Source organism: Notothenia rossii (genome assembly GCF_949606895.1).
Source record: "Notothenia rossii genome assembly, chromosome: 4".
In the NCBI taxonomy this organism is placed as follows: Eukaryota; Metazoa; Chordata; class Actinopteri; order Perciformes; family Nototheniidae; genus Notothenia; species Notothenia rossii.
The window spans coordinates 77,311,830-77,337,851 of record NC_136902.1 but is presented as its reverse complement, the minus strand read 5'-3'; the positions used below and the strand labels follow the sequence as shown (position 1 = coordinate 77,337,851).

The following is a 26,022-nucleotide window of genomic DNA, read 5'->3' as shown; positions in this document are numbered from 1 at the left end:
TTGTTTTAATCATCGGAATTTGGCGAAACAAGTTTAATATTCTTAAAACCAATACTTTGTTTATTTGAAATCAGATGAAAACAAACTGTCACGGACCCTGCCTTGTTATCTATGATTACTACGCTTTTCATTCATAATTTCAGCAGGAGGGAGGGGGACTGGTGCTGATGAACAGGAGAGTGCGGGCTGACAGGTGTCTGTGTTGACATTCCCCTTATTGTGGAATAAGGGGAATGCAGAGACTGGCTACAAGTGTTTTAGGTTCAAGTTAGACAACTAATGTATGGGTTAGTGTTTATGACTTCATGTTTATGTCATCTTAATGGTTAATCTCAATACACACACATTTTCCGTGCCGTGCTGACAACAGCAACTCCTGTTGAGGGGATGGAGGAACCTGTGGACCCTCAATTTAAATCCAAAATTGTTTTGCAGATGTTGGGGCTTCCCTTCACAAGGACAATAACAGAGGCATTCATGACCAAATAGAAAGCGTCCTCTCCTGCTGATGTTCAGGTGTATATCAGTATGTAGTGTCTCTACTTTAAAGAGTCCTCTCCTGCTGATGTTCAGGTGTACATCAGTGTCTCTACTTTAAAGAGTCCTCTCCTGCTGATGTACAGGTGTATATCAGTGGGCCTATGGAGTGTCTCTACTTTATAGAGTCCTCTCCTGCTGATGTTCAGGTGTATATCAGTATATAGTGTCTCTACTTTAAACTGAGGGTACAATGCATGCCTATGCACCACCGTAGAACCGGGCCTGGCTCAGTACTTTAACTTCCTGTGTTTAGGGATCTATAAAGTATTTTTATTGATGTTTACATTTCTTAATATGATTTGAACAAAACAGCGTTGCTAGGCAACAGCACGGTCAGCTGCTGTCAATCACTCCTTATCTAGAATGGAACCTTGAGACTGGTGACCTCATCACTGGCTTTGGTCTCTGAGATGGAACCTTCAGAATAATGATCTCATCACTGGCTTTGGTCTCTGACAATATACAGAATCAGAGTCTGTGAGAGTCTGCAGAGTCTACAGGTATCTCTGAGAGACAGGTCATCACAGCATGAGCAGCAGAAACAGGATTTTTGGTCAGCGAACATTAGGATACTTGCACGTATAGTTTAGTCAGGTCATCTTCACAGGTGAACAACACTTAGTCAATTCACTGTAGACCTTAAAGTCCAATAAGTACATTTAGCCCCTGTTAGCTAAATAGCAGCTCATTCATAGAGATGGAGGACAACAGAGAGCAGCTCGCGGTCAGTTCTTCAGATATTCCTTCAGATGTTCCTTCAGAGGTTCCTTTAGAGGGCTGCAAAGTGCATGAGTTTATGATCCAGCTTCTAAAGAAACAGGTTCAGGACGGGAAGCTGGAGCTGGAGAGGAGTTTAAGAAGAAAGAAGGAGGAGAAGATGCAGGAGCAGGCCTCTCAGACGGAGGAGGAAGACCTGAAGGAGGAGAAGAGAGTCTTAACCAATGAGGAGCTGAACAAGAAATGTTTAAAGGTCCTCAAGTGGTGCCAAAAGACCAAAACAGAGATAGACGCTTTGCTAGAGGAGAACCAGGACCTCACAGGACCTAAAGAACCTTTTGAGGAAGTAAAGGATGGAGAGAGAGATGCTTTGCTAAAGGAGAACCAGGATCTCACAGAACCTAAAGAACGTTTTGAGGAAGTAAAGGATGTAGAGATAGATGCTTTGCTAAAGGAGAACCAGGATCTCACAGAACCTAAAGAACGTTTTGAGGAAGTAAAGGATGTAGAGATAGATGCTTTGCTAAAAGAGAACCAGGATCTCACAGAACCTAAAGAACGTTTTGAGGAAGTAAAGGATGGAGAGATAGATGCTTTGCTAAAGGAGAACCAGGATCTCACAGAACCTAAAGAACGTTTTGAGGAAGTAAAGGATGTAGAGATAGACACTTTGCTAAAGGAGAACCAGGATCTCACAGAACCAGAAGAACGTTTTGAGGAAGTAAAGGATGGAGAGATAGACACTTTGCTAAAGGAGAACCAGGATCTCACAGAACCAGAAGAACGTTTTGAGGAAGTAAAGGATGGAGAGATAGATGCTTTGCTAAAGGAGAACCAGGATCTCACAGAACCAGAAGAACGTTTTGAGGAAGTAAAGGATGGAGAGATATATGCTTTGCTAAAGGAGAACCAGGATCTCACAGAACCAGAAGAACGTTTTGAGGAAGTAAAGGATGGAGAGATAGATGCTTTGCTAAAGGAGAACCAGGATCTCACAGAACCAAAAGAACGTTTTGAGGAAGTAAAGGATGGAGAGATAGATGCTTTGCTAAAGGAGAACCAGGATCTCACAGAACCAGAAGAACGTTTTGAGGAAGTAAAGGATGGAGAGATAGATGCTTTGCTAAAAGAGAACCAGGATCTCAAAGAACCTAAAGAACGTTTTGAGGAAGTAAAGGATGGAGAGATAGACACTTTGCTAAAGGAGAACCAGGATCTCACAGAACCAGAAAAATGTTTTGAGGAAGTAAAGGATGGAGAGATAGATGCTTTGCTAAAAGAGAACCAGGATCTCACAGAACCTAAAGAACGTTTTGAGGAAGTAAAGGATGGAGAGATAGATGCTTTGCTAGAGGAGAACCAGGATCTCACAGAACCAGAAGAACGTTTTGAGGAAGTAAAGAATGGAGAGATAGACACTTTGCTAAAGGAGAACCAGGATCTCACAGAACCAAAAGAACGTTTTGAAGAAGTAAAGGATGGAGAGATAGATGCTTTGCTAGAGGAGAACCAGGATCTCACAGAACCAGAAGAACGTTTTGAGGAAGTAAAGGATGGAGAGATAGATGCTTTGCTAAAAGAGAACCAGGATCTCACAGAACCTAAAGAACGTTTCGAGGAAGTAAAGGATGGAGAGAGAGATGCTTTGCTAAAGGAGAACCAAGATCTCACAGAACCTAAAGAACGTTTTGAGGAAGTAGAGGAAGTAGAGATAGACATTTTGCTAAAGGAGAACCAGGACCTCACAGAACCTAAAGAAGTTTTTGAGGAAGTAAAGGATGGAGAGATAAACACTTTGCTAAAGGAGAACCAGGATCTCACAGAACCTAAAGAACGTTGTGAGGAAGTAAAGGATGGAGAGAGAGATGCTTTGCTAAAAGAGAACCAGGATCTCACAGAACCTAAAGAAGGTTTTGAGGAAGTAAAGGATGGAGAGAGAGATGCTTTGCTAAAAGAGAACCAGGATCTCACAGAACCAAAAGAACGTTTTGAGGAAGTAAAGGATGTAGAGATAGACGCTTTGCTAAAGGAGAACCAGGATCTCACAGAACCTAAAGAACGTTGTGAGGAAGTAAAGGATGGAGAGAGAGATGCTTTGCTAAAGGAGAACCAGGATCTCACAGAACCTAAAGAAGGTTTCGAGGAAGTAAAGGATGTAGAGATAGATGCTTTGCTAAAGGAGAACCAGGATATCACAGAACATGAAGAAGGTTGTGAGGAAGTAAAGGATGGAGAGATAGATGCTTTGCTAAAGGACAACCAGGATCTCACAGAACCTAAAGAAGGTTGTGAGGAAGTAAAGGATGGAGAGATAGATGCTTTGCTAAAGGAGAACCAGGATATCACAGAACCTAAAGAAGGTTGTGAGGAAGTAAAGGATGGAGAGATAGATGCTTTGCTAAAAGAGAACCAGGATCTCACAGAACCAAAAGAACGTTTTGAGGAAGTAAAGGATGTAGAGATAGATGCTTTGCTAAAGGAGAACCAGGATCTCACAGAACCAAAAGAACGTTTTGAGAAAGTAAAGGATGTAGAGATAGATGCTTTGCTAAAGGAGAACCAGGATCTTAAAGAACAGAAGGAACATTTTGAGGAAGTAAATGTTTGTATGGAGATTGAGCGGAACATCTTGAGGGACGACTTGGAGAACCTCAACCTGAGATATGGAAATCTCCTCAAGACGCAGATGAAGGACGAAGCAGAGATGGACATCTTGAGAAAGGAGAACCAGGATCTGAGAGAACTGAAGGAACCGTGTGCTGACGACAAGGATGTGGAGATCGTCACTTTGTTGAGGATCAACAGAAAGCTCCATGTGGAGAATGAGGAGAAGGATATGGAGATCGCCCGCCTGCGAGAGGAGATCCGGACGCTGAAGCTACGATGTGGGGTGGAGCAGGAGGAGGAAGAGGAAGAGGAAGAGGAGGAGGAGGAAGAGGTGGAGGAGGAGGAGGAGGAAGAGGAGGGGACTGTGGAGGAAGAGGTGGAGGAGGAGGAGGAGGCTGTGGAGGAAGAGGTTGGGGAGGAGGAGGCTGTGGAGGTAGAGGATGGGGAGGAGTGGGTGGATCAGTTTGAACATAGCTCTGTTCTGATCTTAAAAACGACGAGCAGACCATCGTTGTTGAAGAGGTTCAACGTCTTCGTCAACAGCCGCCCGAACATCCCAGAGTATATAGTCTACTTCACTAAAGGGGGACAGGTGGGGGAGGAGGGGGCTGTGGAGGAAGAGGTGGGGGATGTGGAGGAAGAGGTGGAGGAGGAGGAGGATGAGGGGGCTGTGGAGGAAGAGGTGGGGGCTGATCTCACCGAACCTAAAGAACCTTGTGAGGAAGTAAAGGATGGAGAGATAGATGCTTTGCTAAAGGAGAACCAGGATCTCACAGAACCTAAAGAACCTTGTGAGGAAGTAAAGGATGTAGAGATAGATGTTTTGCTAAAGGAGAACCAGGATCTTACAGAACCTAAAGAACCTTGTGAGGAAGTAAAGGATGGAGAGATAGATGCTTTGCTAAAGGAGAACCAGGATCTCACAGAACCTAAAGAACCTTGTGAGGAAGTAAGGGATCCAGAGATAGATGCTTTGCTAAAGGAGAACCAGGATCTTAAAGAACAGAAGGAACATTTTGAGGAAGTAAATGTTTGTATGGAGATTGAGCGGAACATCTTGAGGGATGACTCGGAGAACCTGAACCTGAGATATGGAAATCTCCTCAAGACGCAGATGAAGGACGAAGCAGAGATGGACATCTTGAGAAAGGAGAACCAGGATCTGAGAGAACTGAAGGAACCGTGTGCTGACGACAAGGATGTGGAGATCGTCACTTTGTTGAGGATCAACAGAAAGCTCCATGTGGAGAAAGAGGAGAAGGATATGGAGATTGCCCGCCTGCGAGAGGAGATCCGGACGCTGAAGCTACGATGTGGGGTGGAGGAGGAGGAGAAAGAGGAGGGGGAGGAGGAGGAAGAGGAGGGGGAGGAGGAGGAAGAGGAGGGGGCTGTGGAGGAAGAGGTGGGGGAAGAGGAGGGGGCTGCAGAGGTAGAGGATGGGGAGGAGTGGGTGGATCAGTTTGAACATAGCTCTGTTCTGATCTTAAAAACGAGGAGCAGACCATCGTTGTTGAAGAGGTTCAACGTCTTCGTCAACGCCCGCCCGAACATCCCAGAGTATATAGTTTACTTCACTAAAGGGGGACAGGTGGGGGAGGAGGGGGCTGTGGAGGAAGAGGTGGAGGAGGAGGAGGAGGGGGCTGTGGAGGAAGAGATGGGGTACAACAGTTATTAGAACAGTTATTAGATCAGTTATTAAAACAGTTATTAGAACAGTTATTAGATCAGTTGAGTTGTTAGATCAGTTATTAGAACAGTTGTTAGATAAGATAAGAAGTCCACTTTAATTAAATGTAATGTCACTGGATCGGGTTCCCCTGTGTCTCAGGGTTCCCCCGCATTGTGACAGGATTTGGGATCATTAAGCGTTCCCAGATTCTGTCAATGAAAAAAAGAACACCCCTTCCTTTCTGCTCTGTTTTGATAATGTGGCACTAAGTCAAAAAGTCAAAGTCAGCTTTATTGCCAACATGTCTCCATGTGTTATACATACAGAAATCTCCAGATACCGTTTCCTGCAGTCCCACAGTGTGACACTTAGAACAAGATACGAAAAGGGCCTAGATAAACAGGGTATAAAACTAAGTAATAGTATTAATAAGTGCTGGTTAATAATATATATATTTTAAAAACACAATCCACAGAGCATGAATTGACATTAATGCAAGTATTTTAGTGATCTATTTTATGAAATAAGTGACAGAGCACTGGAGCTCTGTTATTGGATCATCTCGTTATTAGGATGGGACTCTTTTTCCTTTTTTAAATTGAATAATTAAAGACTTTTACTTTGAAGTTCTTGATCTTTGCTTTTTTCAATCTATAATAGAGCTGGGTACACACACACACACACACACACACACACACACACACACACACACACACACACACACACACACACACACACACACACACACACACACACACACACACACACACACACACACACACACACACACACACACACACACACACACACACACACACACAAGCAATACAAATAAAATACCACAATAAAAGGCCACTCTGAAACGTGCAGTTTTGCTTTATTGGGAGGGTCTGGGGGGGTCCGAAAACCCTAGGGTTAAACCCTAACCCTAACATGTCCCCCATCTCCTTCGCATAGAGTTGATCAGGTTGTTGATTGTGGCCTGTGGAATGTTGGTCCACTCCTCTTCAATGGCTGTGCGAAGTTGCTGGATATTGGCAGGAACTGGAACACGCTGTCGTATCCAGCAGTAGCGTGGCGTGGGGAAAAAATTAGGGGAAGCCAATAATACGTCCTTTCTTTTGGGGGGGGGGGGGGGGGGGGGGTGTGGTGGTCAATGTAATAACGTAACCAGATGAGTGATTACAGCGCCCGAAATCATTTTACACACATTTGTATCATACAAATGCAGGACTTACACACGCCTGTTATCTGACCGACAGGTCCGCACGCACTCTCCAGCCGAAACTCTAATAAGCATTCATTCACAAACTAAATCAGGAGACCTTTAACGTTTTACGTCCGGTTCGCTCCTTTGTTCCTCGCTGTACACAGCTCCAGTTTGGGCATTGGCCTGTCATCAGATTTTATTTGTTGTTGCTGCTGCAGCGGAAGTTTAGTACAATTATTTTTGATTAAATACTCCAAATCTCCACCCTCCATAATTGCACTTGCTTCAGTTGCTTGCTACTTTCTAACGGCGGTGAGAGTGGTGCAGTGACGCTATCTATCTTCTATCGATTAGATTTATGATTTGAAAATTATAAAAGTAGGGTAGACATGTGGATATTATCCGACTGAACAAAACGTGCATTTATCTAACAGGTTCGTTTTCCACTGACCTTATTTTGAGCTATTTTCCAAAATCCTATGGAGAAATCCCATTGCTATCTTGTCGAGGGAAACCGTGCGCAGCTTACTTCCGCTTTTTGGGACGCGTCACTGCACCACTAAGTTGATGCGATCTGATTGGATTGTGAGGCAAGGGAAGCCAGCCGCCTCTGGCTTCCCTTGGCATGGCCCTGACCAATCACAGGTTGGCAGGGGCATGACGTGAGCCTCATCTGATTGGTCAATCCCTCAATTTTTTTTCACCAAGGGAAGCAAATTTCGGCTGGCCTCCTCTCGCAACAGAGAGTGCAATCTACTGTTTCACCATAACATCTAGAGGGGCGCTGTTTCACTCTTTGTAAAATACTCAATGAGAATGGGGGAGAGACGGGCCGGCAGCAACACACAACAAAGAATTTCCGAAACTAAACGAAGTGTTTTTATTTATTTATTAAAATTATAACTACAATCCGAAAAAACAGGGGAAGCCTGGCTTCCCTTGGCCTCCAGGAGAAAACGCCACTGCGATCCAGAGCATCCCAAACATGCTCAATGGGTGACATGTTAGGCTTAGGGTTTAACCCTAGGGTTTTCGGACCTCCCCAATAAAGCAAAACTGCACGTTTCAGAGTGGCCTTTTATTGTGGCCAGCCTAAGGCACACCTGTGCAATAATAATGCTGTCTAATCAGCATCTTGATATGCCACACCTGTGAGGTGGGATGGATTATCTCGGCAAAGGAGAAGTGCTCACTATCACAGATTTATTCAGATTTGTGAACAATATTTGAGATAAATGGTTATTTTGTGTATACAGAAAATGTTTTAGATCTTTGAGTTCATCTCATGAATAATGGGAGCAAAAACAAAAGTGTTGCATTTATATTTTTGTTCAGTGTAGTAAACCTTGACACAAGGTTGTTATTGTTGTTGTTGACCAATGTTTTTTTTTTTTTAGGTATTAACACAATTGACTCTTCATTCCCCACAGTAAGTTCCATTTGTAATAGAAACAAGTGTTTGGCATTGTTGACTCAGACTATTTCTCACTAAACAAATGATCAAAATGAAATTATTTGGATTAAGTATATCTTGTATCAGGCATAACATCCCTATGCAAATCTGATAATGGGACCTCTCTGTGATGTTGTAAAACAGCATGATCATAATCCATGTATGTGTGCAGACACAGGTCACCTGGGCTGTCATGAGGGCTAAGTGATTATCCAGCAGTGGTACAAAGACAGAGGGAGGGGGAGAGGTAGTGGGAGGGGAGGGGAGGGGAGGGTGGGTAGAGCAGAGGGATAAGTAAACAGAAATAGATAGGCCAATAGAACAGCTGATACAGAACGGGTTAAGAAGAGAAGCAGGGAAGACATAGAGAATATAAAGTGAGAGGGGAAAAGACACCTGATGGTCTCAGAACATATCCAAAGAGATGCAAAAATGGGCCTGATCATTTTTAACAAAAAAAAAACATAGTTTTTATCTATTTATAACAGGATTATTTCTTTTTACATGAATATTTGTTTACCTGGGTGATACAGGATAACTTTTTAAGCTGGACCTGCTGCGGAAAACACAGGGCCGGAAGAGGGGCACCCGGAAAAGACGGACTGCTGCCAAGCCGTGCAGGAAGCTTGAACACCGGCTCCGTGGAACGATGAGGAAGGCCCGGCGGGCGAGCAACGTGGAGGTGCCCTCCTTCCTCCGCCAGCTGGCCAAAGAGACAGAGAAGATGGTCACCTTCTTCTTCAAAGGGGGCCCCAAGGAGACAGGCGCTGAGGAGGAGGACAGGTTTGATGAAGACGGCTCAATGCTTAGCCCATACCTGGATCGACCCATCTTGGAGAAGCATGTGTCAGAGGGGGGATCTAAGTTGGGGTTGAACTACGCTATGGCCAACATGCAGGGCTGGAGGTCCCAGATGGAGGACGCCCACACCTGCAAGCCCCAGCTGGAAGGAGAGCTGACAGAGTGGGGTTACTTTGCTGTTTTTGATGGACATGCAGGCACCACAGTGGCAGAGTACTGCTCCACGAACCTGCTGGGACACATCCTGGCAACAGGTAGAGAGCAATGATTCTTAATATTCAAGTTGTGATGTAGCACAGAAAATGCTTTCAGTAAGGGGATCATTTCTCAAATGTTCTGTGGCTGTTGATACAGAGCACTTACTGTAGTCGCTTTGGACCATGGAATCAAAAGATCTGTGTAATAAACTAATAGGAAGAAACAGTTGGCTATTTAAAACCTTTTAACTTATTCTTACATCATAATTTAAAACTGCATTAACTTCTCAAAATATATCTTGCATTACAAAGAAGGCTACTGTTTATTCAAAATGAGTTACAAACTAAGGCTTCAATGGCACTATTTAAAGGGTAAGGGTTAGATAACAACTTCGGTTTAATGGTGACATTTCCTTGAAAATCACATACAAAAGGAAATAACATTCTTACCTTCTCAAATAATTCTTGATATTCTGATATTTTTGGGGGCCACAGATCAAAATAAAGTATTGAGTTCAGAGATCAAAACAAATCTGAGATGTTGACCTTTGTTAAGATGTCAAGTTTTATACTTTTAGAGCCACAAACTAATGATGAACTGGTTACTAGAGAAGATAAGGTACCATGATTACATTACTGCTAACTTTTATCGAGAAATGTTATTTTTAGGCTTCTTGTTGAAAAATGTTTTTCTTCTCCAATTTGTATTTTAAACTTAATCAGCAAAGTTGTCTCAACTATATCATTACACAACCAAACAGATGGTGTGTTCTGCAGGCAGGGATGTCTTAGTACTGACTTTTAAATGTTTGAGCCTGGAATTTCACAAATCAAACACAAGAAAGACCCCTAGTGTACACTGTACATGTGTCCATCTGTGTTGGCCTCTCAACAATCAACATGGCCACGTCAGAAACTATACAGAATGGCCTGAACCTTTTAAACATAATGTTTTCCCCTCAATTCCCACAGGAGGGATCAAAGCCAATGAGGACCCTGAGCAGGTGAAGGAGGGCATCCGTGAAGGCTTCCTGGAAATTGATCGACACATGCACAAAATGGCTCGCCAGGACAACTGGGACCACAGTGGCTCCACTGCAGCAGTGGTCCTGACTTCACCACGCTACATTTACTTTATCAACTGTGGGGACTCACGTACCTTGCTCTGCAATAAAGGCCAGGTGGTCTTCTATACAGAGGACCACAAGCCGTTCAACCCCAGAGAAAAGGAGCGCATCCAGAACGCTGGAGGCTCCGTGACCCTGCAAAGAGTCAACGGCTCGCTGGCCGTCTCCAGAGCTCTGGGGGATTTTGACTTCAAGGAAGTGGACTGGAGGCCGCAGACAGAGCAGCTAGTGTCTCCGGAGCCAGAAGTGTACGAGCTGGAGAGGACGCCCGAAGACGAGTTCCTGATTCTAGCATGTGACGGTGTGTGGGACGCCATTGGTAACGAGGAACTGTGTGCCTTTGTGCGCAGCCGTCTGCAGGTGAACAATGACCTGAAGGACATTTGCAGCCAAGTCATTGACCTCTGTCTCTATAAGGTGAGGCGTCATTCATCAAGAACACAGACAAGGTGCAGGGAACAATAGGTAGAGCAACAACAAGGCTTTGTTGTGATGCTGACAGAAACATGTTAACTCTGTGAGTGGTTAATGATACCAAACAATACTCTTTACAATTCATTCTTCAACCATTTGAAATTGAATAAGAGATTCAGAATCAGGAAGGAATGATCAATGGAATGTCAAACAAATTGGAACAATTGTTTTAAGTTTAATGTGAGTGATAAAATAGTGATTGACCTTAGTACAAAAACACCAACTTCCGATTTGATATCTGTGTTTCAGTTCCACCAATGGATATGAATTGCTTTAAAATTGGAGAAAAAAAATGGAACTATTTAATTAAAAAAATATTTAAAGGCTCGTAAGCATCATATATCAACCCAGTCTCACGGCATTTCATGTTATAGTCAGAAAATACATTTAATCTATTGAATCGTGTTCACCTAAACGATTTTCCCATTGTTTTCGTGTCACACAGAACGATTTTAAAAGCAATGTATTTTTATTGGTAGTATGTTTCGTGCCTGCACCACGTCTTTGTGGAGCTGTGTGGTTCATAAAAACATCTTCTTACTCAATATCAAGCCACGATTATTGTTTTTATTTTAAATTGTATAATGTCAGACTTTTTTTGCCGTCCGCGAGGAAAAGAAATGGGACTCAGAGCCTCAGAATACTGAAATCTGTATTTTTTAAATCTTTTTTTCCTTCTAATTTGTTATTATTTGGTGCAGGCACGAAACATACTACCAATAGAAATACATTGCTTCTAAAATGGTTCTGTGTCAGAATACTGAAATCTGTATTTTTAAAAATATTTGTTTCCTTCTAATTTGTTATTATTTACATTGCTTTTAAAATCGTTTTGTGTGACCCGAAAAAAATGGGGAAATCGTGTTGGTGAACACGAATCAATAGATACATTTTGTGACTATAACACGAAATGCCATGAGACTGGGTTGCATAATATTCATTGAGGTTATATAGCCCAGCCTAATCCATTACACAGGTTGTGGCTGAATTGCATTACGTTACATGTCATTTGTTAGACGCTTTTATCCAAAGCGACTTACATACATTCAGTACTTTGGACAATCACCACAGGAGCAATTTGGGGTGAAGTGTCTTGTCCAGGGAGACAACGACATGCTGACTGCAGTGGGACTCGAACTTGCTATCCCCTGATTCAAAGTCCAGCACACTACCCCACTGAGCCACAGCCTCCTGAATGAAGCCTTTCTACAATTGTTGTCTCAAACTTTCATGTGAATGAATTGCCGTTTGTCAATCAACTCTAGGAACCTCTCGTTAATTGTTTATTTTCTGTAAAGAATCTTATTTTTATTTTTTTTCGGAACAGGCGTTCTATATTCTCACTCAATTTAGATTGTTTTTAATACTGGTCTCATCAGTCTCATACATGTTTCCTAAAAGCAGACTAGAACATACAATATATTAATTGAATCTGCTGTAAAGAACAGTAGTCATATTGCTGTAGTCTTAGCTCAGCATTACTCCAAACTCAGCACAACACACAACAGATAATAATATGATTGGGAAGATTTACATTAAGAAGCGGGCACAGGGTACAGGTGTACATTGAGGGCATGGCCTCTGTGACATGATGGATTTATGTAAGAAGACTTCTCTTAATGCTTGTTAGTAAACGGCTCATCTGAACACTGACGAGCCCTTAGCCCGTCTATAAATAGATGTATTACGGAATCCCAAGACATGGGATAGGATGGAAGAAATGCTAAACATGGCTCGGATTAAGAGTGAGTGTGAGTCTGTAGAAGGGAGCTCAGTGTTACCGCTCAGTACACACAAGCTCAGAGGCTTTATCCAGGCTGGGATGGCCAGCTATTTATTTCTCCCAGCAAGGCTTACTGAACAGTACCGTTGAAAGTATTCATGTTCAAGTACACACTGAGCCTCACTAGTCATGCCTTTGAGGTGAGAAGCAACAGGCTTAGTTCACTTCATCAATCGTTTGTAGGTGTTTACACTAATACCATACATTTGAAGTAAGCTAATAATGGCCTGGCTACTTAATATATTATTTTTCCTAAAGCGACAGACTTAAAAATCAATTGCAAATTAGCAATATAAACATCCTCTATAAGTTCTCAACCGTGACAACATTGGAGAATTATATACTGTCCAAAACACAACTGATCTCCCTTAGACCTGCACAGTTTAACATACTGCATAACAAGTCCCAAAGTGTAACTTATATACTTCTTATATGTTTCTTTAAATGCAGAGTAACTAGAAACCAGCTTTCTTTGTTTAAACTTAAACCTTTCCTCCTGTCAGTCTTTTCTGATATTTCTGTCTCCCTCTGCAGGGCAGCTTGGATAACATGAGCATCATCCTCGTCTGCTTCCCTGGCGCCCCCAAGGTGACAGAGGAGGCGCTGCAGCAGGATGCAGAGCTGGAGAAACATATTGATATGAAAGTGGAAGGTGCTTCTCTACTCCAACAAGAAGACAACAAATTCAAACAACTGTTGCTTCTTGATTAATAAGAATAATGTTCTCTACCTTCACAGAAATAGTCCAGATGATGAAGTCCAAAGATGATGAACCTGACCTTTTGTATGTGATCAAGTTTCTGGCTGCCCAAGAGATTCCCGGGCTCCCACCAGGTGGAGGCATCACCAGCAAGTGAGCCTGAGCAACTTATCCCACCCACCAAAATCACATCAAAAAAAAAAAAACTTTATGTCCTACAGAAAAGCTACAGTAATAAAACAGAACACCTTTTGGCATAATAACACTGTTCCTCTCTTACCAGGCGAGACTGCATCATCTCTTCATATCAGAAACACGCCATGACTGTCAGATCCCAGGAGCCTTTGGTAGGACATATGGATCTGATGCTTTGAAATTAGAATTACTCAAACAACTTTAGATGCTAAGCTAACCATTGAGTCATGCGATTCGATTTTTAATAAAAGTATTTCCCTCTGGAAAATACAGTGAACTCTACAATGTAGTTATTCAATGTCAGTAACATTATTTGTTGTGTTTCAGGACACCGAAGGATCAGAGGAAGACTTAAACTAAAGACGTTTCCCTGAAAACAGTATCATCACCATCTTCAATATCTCCATGGAGACCAGCAATTTTGTCAATTTTAGATGAGCACTAAATTAAGCTGATTTTTGAGCACTTGTGATCAAGTCAATTAAAGTCAAATTGTAATCAAAACCCACTGTATTGTGTTATTTGTATAATATTTATATACTGTCTTTTGTTACTGCCTTAGCACCGCTGCTATGACTCCATCCTAGGGGAAACACTGATAACGCAGCTCATCTTACATGGCTGTGAGGCTGAAACTGTATGCAAACAAAGGATCTGGCACTCCTTATTCAGAGCTACACATCACACACGTGCTTCACCTTTCAATGTGTGCTTCAAACGTGGGCTACACGTGCATCAGAGACTCTCGTGATGGAACGCAGTATCTCTCAGTAAACAATTAGTTTGCACAATGCTGTCAGAGAGCGAGGGTGACATGAATAGCAATGACTTGTTACAGCAAGAACTTAACGTGTGCAATAAGAGAAGAAAGCCAGAGGGAGAGAAACAAAAGGAGAAAGAACGCAGCAGGGAGCTATAGGGAATGGAGGGGGAGTTGAGGGAAATACTTGGATAAAGAAGACGAGATGTTCCCAGGAATTAGCACAAATTAGTCATTGAATGTGGCTCTTTAGAGAGGAGGTGTGATAGGTGACAACAGCATGTGATTTAGAAATGAATGTCTTGCAGGAAACCGATTTGTACAGAACCCACTGATAGTATAGTTTGCTTAATTATTTTTAAATTGATATGCTATGAGTTGCGGTTTTGAACTATTAAAAAATATTATTTACTTTTTGATTTATCCATAATTGTTTTTTAACATGATTAGGAAACTGGAAACAGCAAATTTGTTTCCAGTAAATTATTCAGATGGGTTATCAAAACAGTTAACCATTAAACTTGTTTTTTTCAGTTTTTCTACACATACAGAGAAATATGTCTGAAATATATTATTATAAACAGTAATATATGATTAAAGTGTATAGCCCTCATTCTATGGCAATGGCTTTGCTTGTATAATCATCTTCATTAAAACCTTAATAAAAGTGTGTAATCCATTCAGACAGAAAAACTATAGAGTAAAGAAAACATAAATCTCATCCAAAAGCCTGTCTGCAGTAGTAATACTACTAAAAATAGGGTCAAAACTACCAGATGAGGGTCTTCAGGGGGCTCTGCTTGGCAGTCATGTGTTCTTTAGAATGTGTTGGGAGGGTGTGGTAAGGCTCAGCACCTCTGTATTAATTGAGAGAGCAGAGTACTTTTTTGGTGTGTGTGCTTCTCACTTCCTCACTCTCCAAAAGGCAGTTCAGGGAAGTATTCAGGACGCTGCTGCTCAGCTGGGAACACTTGTGGACAAAGATAAAGAGGAACAAGAGTCGGAGAAGCAGAAAAAGAACCTGAAACTTCAAACAGACAATGTGAGTAATGACTGTGATATGTGTTTGGGTGTTTTTTTTAGATAAACAACATAGGCACAAAGTGGTTGGTGTTGCTTCAAAGAAAGTTGAACATGAACTGGCCAGCTGGTGCATTTCAGTCCAAAGCAATGCTGAATAAAAGCAGCTGTTTTATAGTGGCCACAAGACGGCTCCTCAACTAGCAAATGATGTGATGTTAGGATAATCAGTCTCACTAATTCAATTTCTAATGTGATCAAAGGGATGTCAGAATTATATGAAAAACAGCAGCATATATACAAATAAAATATGACAGTAGATATGCAGTTAACCTCCCTAGAGACACAATTAAGTCTACCTAGTATTTTTAAGCATGCAAATCTCTTGGAAATTGGAGAAACCGCTTGTTTTCTGTTCACCATCTCTAAATATATAAAGTAGAGTAAATATAAGTAAATATAAGTAGAATAACATTTCATTGTGTTGTTTGTATAGCAGCATTAGAAGACATTTGTGTTGTGTTTAAATTACTTTCTTGATGTGTTTATGTGCACATTTGCTTGGTTTGGCTCCAGGACCAGTAGTAATATCAATTACCGCAGTGAAGTTAGTTTTTAGGTTAGATAATCAACTAGCCTACTCAGTTTCACAGAGTGTTGGAAGTCAGGGGTCAGTTAGCTCACATGTGAGGCTATTACTCTTAAATTTCAATTAATAACAAATAACTATTTGAATGACAAAAAAACAATGTTATTGTCATTCCTCTATGGCTATGCAAACACATTTGTCAAAACTATGCTCAAAAAATTCCATTTCAGTTTGTTTCAATTGCTTTCATGTCCTTTCCAGATTTTAGGATTACACTGGACAAATATGACACAACACTCTTTATTCAATTCAGTTTTTATCTATAGCTTCCATATCAACAGTGATGTCTGTTGAATATCCAACCTAAAACTAACTTCACCGCTGTATGTCACCTGAACTGTAACAAGTCAAATCAGCTAATTTAATCAATGGAAACACCTGTGTAAACCCGGTAGCAGCAGCAGCAACAGGGGTTCAGGTCATGGCAGAGCAGCTTGCTGAGTGTGGAATGACTTTAATGTAGAAACTTTGAATCCTGCAGCACCTGAGTATATCTAGAGTCCCATTGTTCTTCACATGGAGCAAACTGATAAGGTACGGTTAAACCACCAAACAAAACTTCAACATGAGCCTACTCCTGCCTGCTGTAACTTAAGTATCCGTATGCATTACCACACAAATTAACCCTTTAATCTAACTATTATGTTACCTATCCGTAGCCGGAAAGGATGCCTCTGAACGCAGGAGACACCGGGTATGGCAGCGTTGCAGTCCCGGGGCTATCGAGCACCGTGGGCGGCTCGGAGTTTGCCCCGCTGCTCATCCCGGAGGACGAACCGGAGCCCATCCAGCGGTGGCAGCCCCTCTCCAAGGAGGAGCTGCAGCTGGCAGCCGGAGGTCCGGGCTGGAAGAAGGTGCGGTGTTACCTGGTGCTGCTGTTCTGGCTGGCCTGGTTAGCCATGCTCGCCATTGCCATCGCCATTATAACCATGAGCCCCCGACCGGTTGTAACGCCGCTGAAGTGGTGGCAGAAGTCCCTGTTCTACCAGGTGGAGCCAGAGCTGACCCTGGAAAAGCAGGCCGAGGGGTCACGGGGCATCAATGGTGAGGAAATGCCAATTTGGAGGGATAAAATAGTTGGATTTACTGCCTTCTAGTGGCCATTTGGAGGAATTCATAGTTTATTCAACAGTTTTTGCAAATCAAAACAACAAACTTGATGTTGCTTGTGTCTTACTGTGAACATTAGTGAGAAATGTCAATATGAACATAATATTAAAGCTAGAGCAGTAAGAACGTTTTCATGGTAACACTTATGGTGTGTGGTGTCTTGTTGTGGGCCAGATTGACCTGTTGAGGATAAAGAATATAAGCTAAACATATTACATGTGGAGATCAGCTACTTTCAGTAAGTAAGCCTACCAGCTGGCTGATGTGAATCATAGTGCTGTCATACACTGTATAGGAACATTCAAACCGCACCCCAATTTACATTTTTAACAAATAAACTCCTTGATTACTGAGAAAAATGTCTGAGGCCAAACAGTCATAATTTGCATGAAAGCTGAAGATATGTTTTTAATTGGCGTGGACATTCACTTGATTTATTCCCCACATGGACTCTTTAGACATCACCGCATTAATATTGTGAGCCAAATCATAATTAATGAGCAATCTTGGTATGGAGATCAAAAAGCTGCATTGGTATTTAATTGTATTCAAATGTGATGCACAGTTTTGATTTTTCGCAGAGAGGTCCAACAATTTTCAAGAAATGTAGTCTAACTGTATAGATAAGCATCCGCAAATAGCCTACATAATCTATCTGCATCTGGTACATACCAAAAACCCCATTTATAAAACATTTTATCTTGTTTTATCTTTGTCTTTCATTAAAACCCCTAGCGCTGTGTGATGAGCTTCCTTACCTCAAGTCCTTGGGTATAGGAGCTCTAATTCTGCAGGGTCTGTTTGACAAGAAGGCGTATCCCACAAACAATGCTACTGGTGAAAGGATTGGGACTTTGCCTCAGATCCAGCATCTGCTAGCAGAGAGCAACAAAGCAGGTGGGTAAGGGCCTTTTTTCTTTTCAAAAAGCCTGTACCAGTAGACAAAATGTTGCTTTTTATTGGCCAAACAGGTCTCAAGGTGCTGTTAAACGTCTGTGAAGTGGATCTGTTGGGACCTGGAGATGAAGCGGGAAATGCTAGCAAGACTTCGGGTGTCTCAGGCACCATCCATGTAAAACCTCCTCTCTTGTTATGCTGGTAAACATTTTAAGTTCTCAGTGCTGGATTTCTTATAAACTTGGCAATACTTTTTCCACAGCATGCACTGCGGTTCTGGCTGCAACAGGGTGCGGCAGGCTTTGAAATCTGTGACACAGATGCAGCGTATTCAGAAAAGGTAAAGTGATGCTCTCTCACGTGTTTTGATTGTTACAAGCAGTTTTCCAAACTCCCCTCCAACTATGTTTTTAACATTTCAGACTCTGCTGGAGTGGAAAGGTGTCTTCAAAGAGTTTGGCAGTGAGGAGGAGGAAAGGTATTGTTATAAATGTTGAAAGGTGTTTTTTTATTTGAAAATGAACTTTAAACCACATCTGTGTGTTTCTTCAGGATTGTGGTGGTGAAACAGACGAGCGGCGTTCTGCCTCTACTAAAAAACCCTAGCCATAGCAATGTCACAGTGGTGGATGTAGTCTTGAAGTCAATTCTGCCAACTTCAGAACACCTCCTGTCTTCAAAGGAAGTTGCTGCTGCCATAGAGACACAGCTGCAAACAAAAGAAGAAGACTCCTGGCCCAGCTGGACAGTAAGACATCTGCATAAATTAACTATCATTTTTAAATGTAATTGATTTAGTGACTTATTATAAAACTACAATGTGTTTCTGCAGGTTGGTGGTAAAGCTTCCCGTGATTTGAAGAATTTACTGCTGGTGTTGATGATGACTCTGCCAGGATCACCTGCATTCTCGTATGACGAAGACATCAACCAAAAACCGGTAAGACACAGGAAAGACTTTAAGTCAATATGTTTAACATTTTATAATTTCCCATTACCAAATATACTTCTCTGTTTCACAGAGCGTGTCTCTAAAAGTCAACTCGTCACATGGAGACACGAATATATCATTAGACGTCATTACAGTGAGTAACAAAGCACTGTGTTCCTCTAGATAAACCTGTATTTTGGAGTCATCTATGTGAAAGAAACAAAGTATTAGTTATGCATGTTATATTAACTGCCCCTACAATCCCTGCCTTAGAACGAGGAGAAGAACAGGCGTTTGGCTGTAGCTCTCTTCACCTCCCTCAGTCACTGCAGAGCCAGAGAAGAAGCTCTTCAGTTCGGCAGCTTCACTTTCCTGCCCTTCAATTCTTCCTCCAGCTCCTCATCCTCCAACTCCACCCTGCCCTCTCCTCCATCTCCCCCGATCCTGGCCTTCTTGCGCTCCTGGGGCTGTGTCCACTTCCTCATTCTGCTCAACGTCGGGCCTGAGCTTCGCCCCTTGGATCCGGCCTGGTCACCGAGCCTGCCGAAAGCCGGAGTGTTTGTGAGCAGCACACGAATGGACCGTTTGGGGGCGACATCTCTGGAAGCGCTGGTGCTGAGGCCCCATGAAGCCATCGTCATCAAACTGTTCGAGGCAGGAAGCTACTCGTAGAGCTTCCCTTAATCATTTAAGTGTAGATTTAGATACTGTGATTTGTCATTTTTGTACATGTATGTGCTCGGAGGTCACTCAAAATAAAAGAATGGTTCTGTGTTCCATTTGGCTTTAATTTGTTGGGATGATGGTGATCTTTAGTCCTGTAGACCCTTATTTTGATTGTTGAATACCCGAAGCATCTTTTTATTTACAGTAACATACCTTTTTTAGCTATAAGTCAAGTAGAAACGAGTTCAGAAAAGTTGATAGTGTGAAGGCATGGTTTTAAAAAACTAAATAATATGTTCAGTCTCACTGTATATAGGTATTATTAACTTTTAAATGAAAAAAGCAAGTTTGGATTAAATAACTCGACATTTGAGTATGAATAGTAAAATAATTCTCAATTATGTATATCTGTTTCCAGGCAGAATTAGTCTTGCCTGAAAGGAACAAATGATAGGTGATTTATGGCTGTTTCTACACACAAAGAAAACACACATATGCAAACAGTCTGGACTCCAGATGTTTTACATTACATTTAGCTGATGCTTTATCCAAAGCGACTTACAATAAATGCATTCGACCAACAAGATACAAACTTGAAGAAAACAGAATCATATAAGTACATCAGGTTTCATAGAGCCAAAACATTTCAAGTGCTACTCAACTGGCTTTAGATAAGCCAGTCCTTTATTAGTATATAAGTGCTCTGTTAGCAGTTATTTGTTAGTAATTTTATCGCTCGAAGTGGAGTCGAACGAGATGGGTTTTAAGTCTTTTAAGTTTACTATTCTTTCCCATGATTTAAAAGTAGGCATATGTTTTGTTACAAAATAAATCTTAAATGTCATTGTTAATTTCCAAGAATTCCTTTTTCAGAACAATGTGGCTTGTGTTAACCAATTTGGCTGCATTGGTGTTGTGATAAGTCACACACTCAGCCGCTAATTAAAGGAGCCACATCCTGATTACTCTTGTATGTGAATCTTATTTTATCAAACGCCCTGCTTTGATTTATATAACCTAATCATCTTTGCACCGACAAGTGGTTGCCATGGGGACAGTGGCGCTAAAGTACAAGCCAATACTCTGCTGCTTTAAATATCATTTTTACATTAGACTTTTAGGTCTTTGTTTGCCAGTCATGTTTCTAAAGATGACAACCAATATTAATACATAGAAATGTTACTGTTTACATCATACTGTCATCATTCAGCTCTTATTCATTGTTAATGTTTCGCATGTCATCCTTATTTCCCACACAAGCCAGCAGTTAAAAATGTAAATATTTATGTCAGTATTTACACTTTCTATTACTTTGAAGTACATGCGGTGACTATCTGTAAACATGTAACATTAAAAAAATGTAGAGCCTTTCACTTTTAATAAAGTATGCATCAATTTCCAGTTTTGTGCATTCAACACAGCAGGGGTTTTCAAAGTGTGGGTAGGTGGGCCTCCCCTCAGAGAACATAAGAACAGCCGCGCCCCCCCTCCCAATTATTATTGCTGTTATTATTATTATTATTATTATTATTATTATTGTTGTTGCTGCTATAATGCAGGGGTATTCAATTGCATTTCAAAGAGGTCCAGTAAGAGAAAATGTAATTAAATGCTCTTTTTTCGCTGTCTACCTTCCGCCATTTGAAATTACTCCGACTGTTTCTCTCCTCTTGTCGTGTCTCTGTGTGTGTTTGAATCTATCGGGCTGACTGCACCGATTTGACTTGGACTATTCCTTGCACCCCTCTAGAATAAGCCCGAATGGTCTCAACCATATTGCATCAGTAACGTGCACTTGTTATTATAACAAGATCGCAAGGACGCTGGTAGCGATCGGAAAATTGAGTGTTGTTCAGTTTGTGTGTTGTGGAACATGCGTGTCCGTGCATGAAAATATACCACACACCCAATTACAATTGCATGTTCAATTCACTACCCTGGAAGTTAATACAGTTGTTAAAGTTGGAACAGCCTGTTGACAGCCGTTCTTCCTTGCATGTCAGTCGCCGATGTCTTCTTACAGAGGACAGGCACATCTAGCTGCAGCACGACCCGTATATTTCCGCACGCCGTGTTCTCAAGACATATTTTTTTTTAACATTTTCTACATGGTGGATAAATCCTTATATGCTCCCGGTAACACACTGAACGTCAACTTTGCCTCCTTACTACACTCACCCCTACTTTAGTGGGAACAATGAGTCTGCGTCTTTGATGCACAGAGGAATAAACGCAGATCATCCTCTGGCTGCAGCTTGACCGGTACTTGCTTTTGATCAAAGTCAATGCGGAAAACCTGCACTCACACAGGCAGGTGGAGGGGAAGGGAATGAGCACTTTTACAGCCTTTTTGGCGAGGTGGGGGAACTCGGTCTCCACAGACACATGGCACAAGTGGGCAAGTGTCACTTTACTCGTCTTTTTCTCGTTCTTTTGTGTCTCACGCTGCGCCTCCTCAGAAGCTCTCTGGCGCCCCCCAGGGGAGGCGCGCCTCACACTTTGAAAACCGCTGCAATACAGTATGCCAGTCTGCTTTCTTCAGGCTAAATCAGGACTCCATGATTTTATTAATTCACAAAACTATTTCACCCACCAAAACTGTTTCTGTAAAGCAATGCTCTCTCAATTTTCTTTTATAGTGGTGAACATAAAAATGAAACTCAGTATAAGTTTGTTGGGGAAATACTGAATGTACCAAAGGCCCTATTACGTAACAGGATATATGATTACCTAGAAGAGCGTCAGGACTCACCGTTTTAGGCATATGATAGCTATGTGACAACGATTAACATGACGATTCAGCCTCCATGGAGATAGACATATGACGAGCATGATAATTTCTGACGTGGGTCTTAGGCTAGCTAATCTAAACAGAACATTGTATACTGCTTTGAACCAGTATTCTCCATCTTGTGACTGTGTAACACCCTCTCTTGTATATAAGCAAGTGAAGGACACTGTTTGGGGAACTAGTTGTACCATATGCTCTGTGTGTGATGACTACTTCAATTCTTGAAGGATAATAAATACATGTATCCTGATATTGAAGCTCAAGTGACAAGTGATATTTTGCTAACAAAGTTCAATCAGTAAGACTGATTAAGCTTACTGTAATTCATTCAAATGCTTTCTCTCTCTCCTGCTGTTCCTTAATCAGCTAATATGGGTTGTTTCTTCAAGTTCAGTCAGACAACTCACATGTTCTTAAGTTTATTATAGCAGCATATAGTTTGAGTTTGGCGTCTAGGCTCGGGCCTCATCACTCCACAGATTTACAAAGAACATGAGTGATGATTAGATAACTATCCCCCGAGCCTACAGGGGAGCTGGGGGTGGAGCTGGGGGTGGAGCTGGGGGTGGAGCTGGGGGTGGAGCTGGGGGTGGAGCTGGGGGTGGAGCTGGGGGTGGAGCTGGGTCAGGCAAGCAGCAGCAACATGAAACACAGCAGCAGACGAAAATAATAGAATGTCGCCAGTTGAAACTGTAGAGTGCATAGGTGCGGCGCATTTACGCATAAGATGAGGACCCCTGAAAGTCGGACGTGTTTTGCTGGATCATTTTGCAGCACTTCAGCGCCAATGTCGGCATCATCATCTCCCACGTTTGCCTCCATTTTGTTCACGACTAGATGACTAGGGCCTACAGCGCCGACTAGTGGTAGAGGTAGTCGACTAGTCGACTAGTCGATTAGTTGGTGAAACCCTAACGCAGCAATAGCAAGTGAACACAGCAGTGGCAGCAGCAGCATAGCAAGGCAGAGGCAGGAAGACCTGGCAGCAATAGAGCGGCATGTTTAGGAGAATGTTGGTTGGTTGTAAGAGGGACGAGGTGCGTCACGTGTTAATGTATCATTGGTGCTCGAGTTGACTGCCTGAACTAGCTCGCAGGCTTCGCCCCATTTAAGCAACTTAATTCTATGTTGTCATACTTTTAATCTGTTTTCCTTCCTGCTGTCAGCTCTCAGCTATTCATGAGATATTGGAGCTACCCTCCTCCGCCCCATCGTCGGCCTCCAGGCATCAAACCGTGTGCCCATGATAAGCTCATCAGAAGGCCACTCCTTATCAAATCCAGATCTTAAGCGTTCTCTTCATCCCGTCAGAACCACCATCCTTGTCCAGACTCATATTTTACTTACAGCTTCAACACTCCCATAAAATATATGATGTCACAATGGGGTCTGATTTGCACAATCGATTCATATTTCTCATCCTTTTGTGCACAGGTCAGTACAAACATGTATTTATTCTTAATTAAAATAAAAAACAAAGTATAACAGGAATCCTAATGACACAATCCCGTCAACAATCAATTACATGACTACTAACTTTCTTTCATTCTGAAACTTGAAATGTTACTTACGGACGCTTCCTTTTTGATTGTTTTAAACACTAAAATAAGCTTTTGACATTTCCACATGACTACGGACAACCAAGCAGAACAATGCGCGTTATATACGGTAAATGTTCCCCAGGACTCCAGGAGTCAAGGTTGATGTAAGGGGTTGTAACAAGACAAAAACAAATGATGGTCCAAACTCAAACACAATCATCTTTTGTTTATTTGGGCAGCAAACATGCTCAGGTCTTATGACAGTCAAGAACTACACATGGGCTGAGATACAGAGCAGAGACTGTTGGACATCACAAAATCAGCATAAACATTTATCTTTGGGAACATACACAGACATAAGTTGTGAGACCGTTTATCCTTATATCAATATATTACTCCACACAAACAAAGTGTGAGACGTATAGCAAACACTATTTGAATATTTTTCTTACATTTATAATTTCATTAAATACGAATTAATGTACAACTCAAGTGGTAACGTGTCTTTCTTCCTCAGGTCATGCATGATCTAAGTTTCAAATGACTAAGCAAACATGATATGTGCAACACAGCCAGAAAATACAAAAATACCTCATGTCTGGTATCCCAGTAGCTTTGCACTCCACCAAACCGGCACAATTTGTAAGAAAACACAACATTAAGGCATAAATACATTTAAATGCAGTTACAGTACAGCATTAAAGTCACAACACAAAACACATTCTCACAGTGCGTTTAAGCAGCAGCAGAGTTTAACATTCATAGGTAGCTTAGAAATCAGTGAGACACAAAAGAGAAGTGGAGGAAGTAGACGTGTGTTTGCAATAAAATGATGAGGCAGGAATAGGAATTATTAAGGCGACTAAAGTGTCCTTTTTATCATTATTGTCTTAATAAAATGACTAGTAATGCTTTGATACCAGGTTACATCAGCACTCTATGGTGTAGTTTCGAGAAATCAAAAATGTGGTCTGGTTTTATTTCTTTATCAAACATTAGATCTAAACTTTCTAAAAAGGCAGAGAACTTAGTTTGAATTTAACAGATTATTTAGTTTTGCTCCTAATTTATTGCAATTCAGGAGTGCTTTGCTATTATTTTATAACTGTACTTTTTAAATAACAACAATCAAAAAGACACGATTCATATCCATTCCAATTATATATATCACATTCATTTGTTTAAAAGTACCATCAGCCTGTGCCCATGGAGCAGTACAATGTAAATACAACATTTGTCTAGAAAACAACTTTTTTTCTCCCGGTATCACTCAAGAGATGGCAGTGTAGTCTGTGGGTTCACCACAGAAGAATTGATACATGATTCCCATAAAATCATTCACATTTAAGTTCCTAGAAAAGATGAAGCCTGAGGACTTGTGGTGATCCCTTGACCTTTTGCTGAATGACACCCTGATGCTCACGCACTGGTGCCAACTCCTTAACTTTTCACTTTATGACAAAACACTAGAAGTTATGATATTCCCCTAAACCTCACCAAATGTACTGTACATTGTGTTCAGTGCTAATTAGCAAATGTTAACAAGGAAACATGACAAACTGAAAGGGTAAACATAGCATCAGCATGCTGACGTTAGCATTTAGCTCAAAGCACAGCTCTGCAAAAGTGACGCCTTAAAGTGACTGCTGACATGGCTGTAGACTTTTAGGCTTGTGACATGAGTAACTACTCTCCATTCATTATAATAATATTTACACTGCACCTTGTCAGGGAAACCAAATGACAACTTTTTCTGAAATGGATTCACATGTTGAGTGTGGCTTGCTTCTCATGTCATAGATGCTGTAGATGTCCATTAGTAGAGTTACCCGGCTGTGTCGTAAGAAAAGGCTGAGAGAAAAAGAAGACAGTGTACATTCATGCATATTGTTTACCGATATAGCAATTAAGTGATGACCTATATTCTGAATTTATAGTAAATATTTATAGGCATGTCACGGTTTAATGTGGTCCTTAGTGCTATGTTACAGTGCTGCTTGTTATGGGACTCTCTCCATGACACTTTGAAACAGTTTCCATGAGTCAATGGAAGTTAAGACTTAGTGCAATTGTTTTTCCAAAGTTAGTTTCAATGGACAAAGATTTGTCAACGTTGTGTGCCTTTAAATGATGAGGGCAGGAATCCTGTTTGCAAATGTTTCATATCAACATGTTTTACGAGAC

The 26,022-nt window shown here is 41.5% G+C and overlaps 2 protein-coding genes across 2 annotated transcripts; both read left to right on the top strand.

Annotated features, from left to right (window-relative positions):
- Positions 1-8,514: 8,514 nt before the first annotated feature.
- ppm1na (protein phosphatase, Mg2+/Mn2+ dependent, 1Na (putative)) lies at positions 8,515-13,977 on the top strand. Its single transcript, XM_079677808.1, has 6 exons — positions 8,515-9,251; positions 10,167-10,738; positions 13,113-13,230; positions 13,317-13,431; positions 13,562-13,625; positions 13,801-13,977. Exons 1-6 carry the CDS (start codon positions 8,846-8,848, stop codon positions 13,831-13,833), a joined length of 1,308 nt encoding a protein of 435 aa, XP_079533934.1. The 5' UTR covers positions 8,515-8,845; the 3' UTR covers positions 13,834-13,977.
- Positions 13,978-16,272: 2,295 nt separating this feature from the next.
- Positions 16,273-19,619, top strand: LOC307036842 (amino acid transporter heavy chain SLC3A2). The gene is made up of 10 exons (XM_079677460.1): positions 16,273-16,436; positions 16,562-16,946; positions 17,748-17,909; positions 17,984-18,084; positions 18,172-18,249; positions 18,332-18,387; positions 18,462-18,657; positions 18,742-18,849; positions 18,932-18,994; positions 19,114-19,619. The coding sequence occupies exons 1-10, from the start codon at positions 16,419-16,421 to the stop codon at positions 19,510-19,512; spliced, it is 1,566 nt and encodes a 521-aa protein (XP_079533586.1). The 5' UTR covers positions 16,273-16,418; the 3' UTR covers positions 19,513-19,619.
- Positions 19,620-26,022: the final 6,403 nt, after the last annotated feature.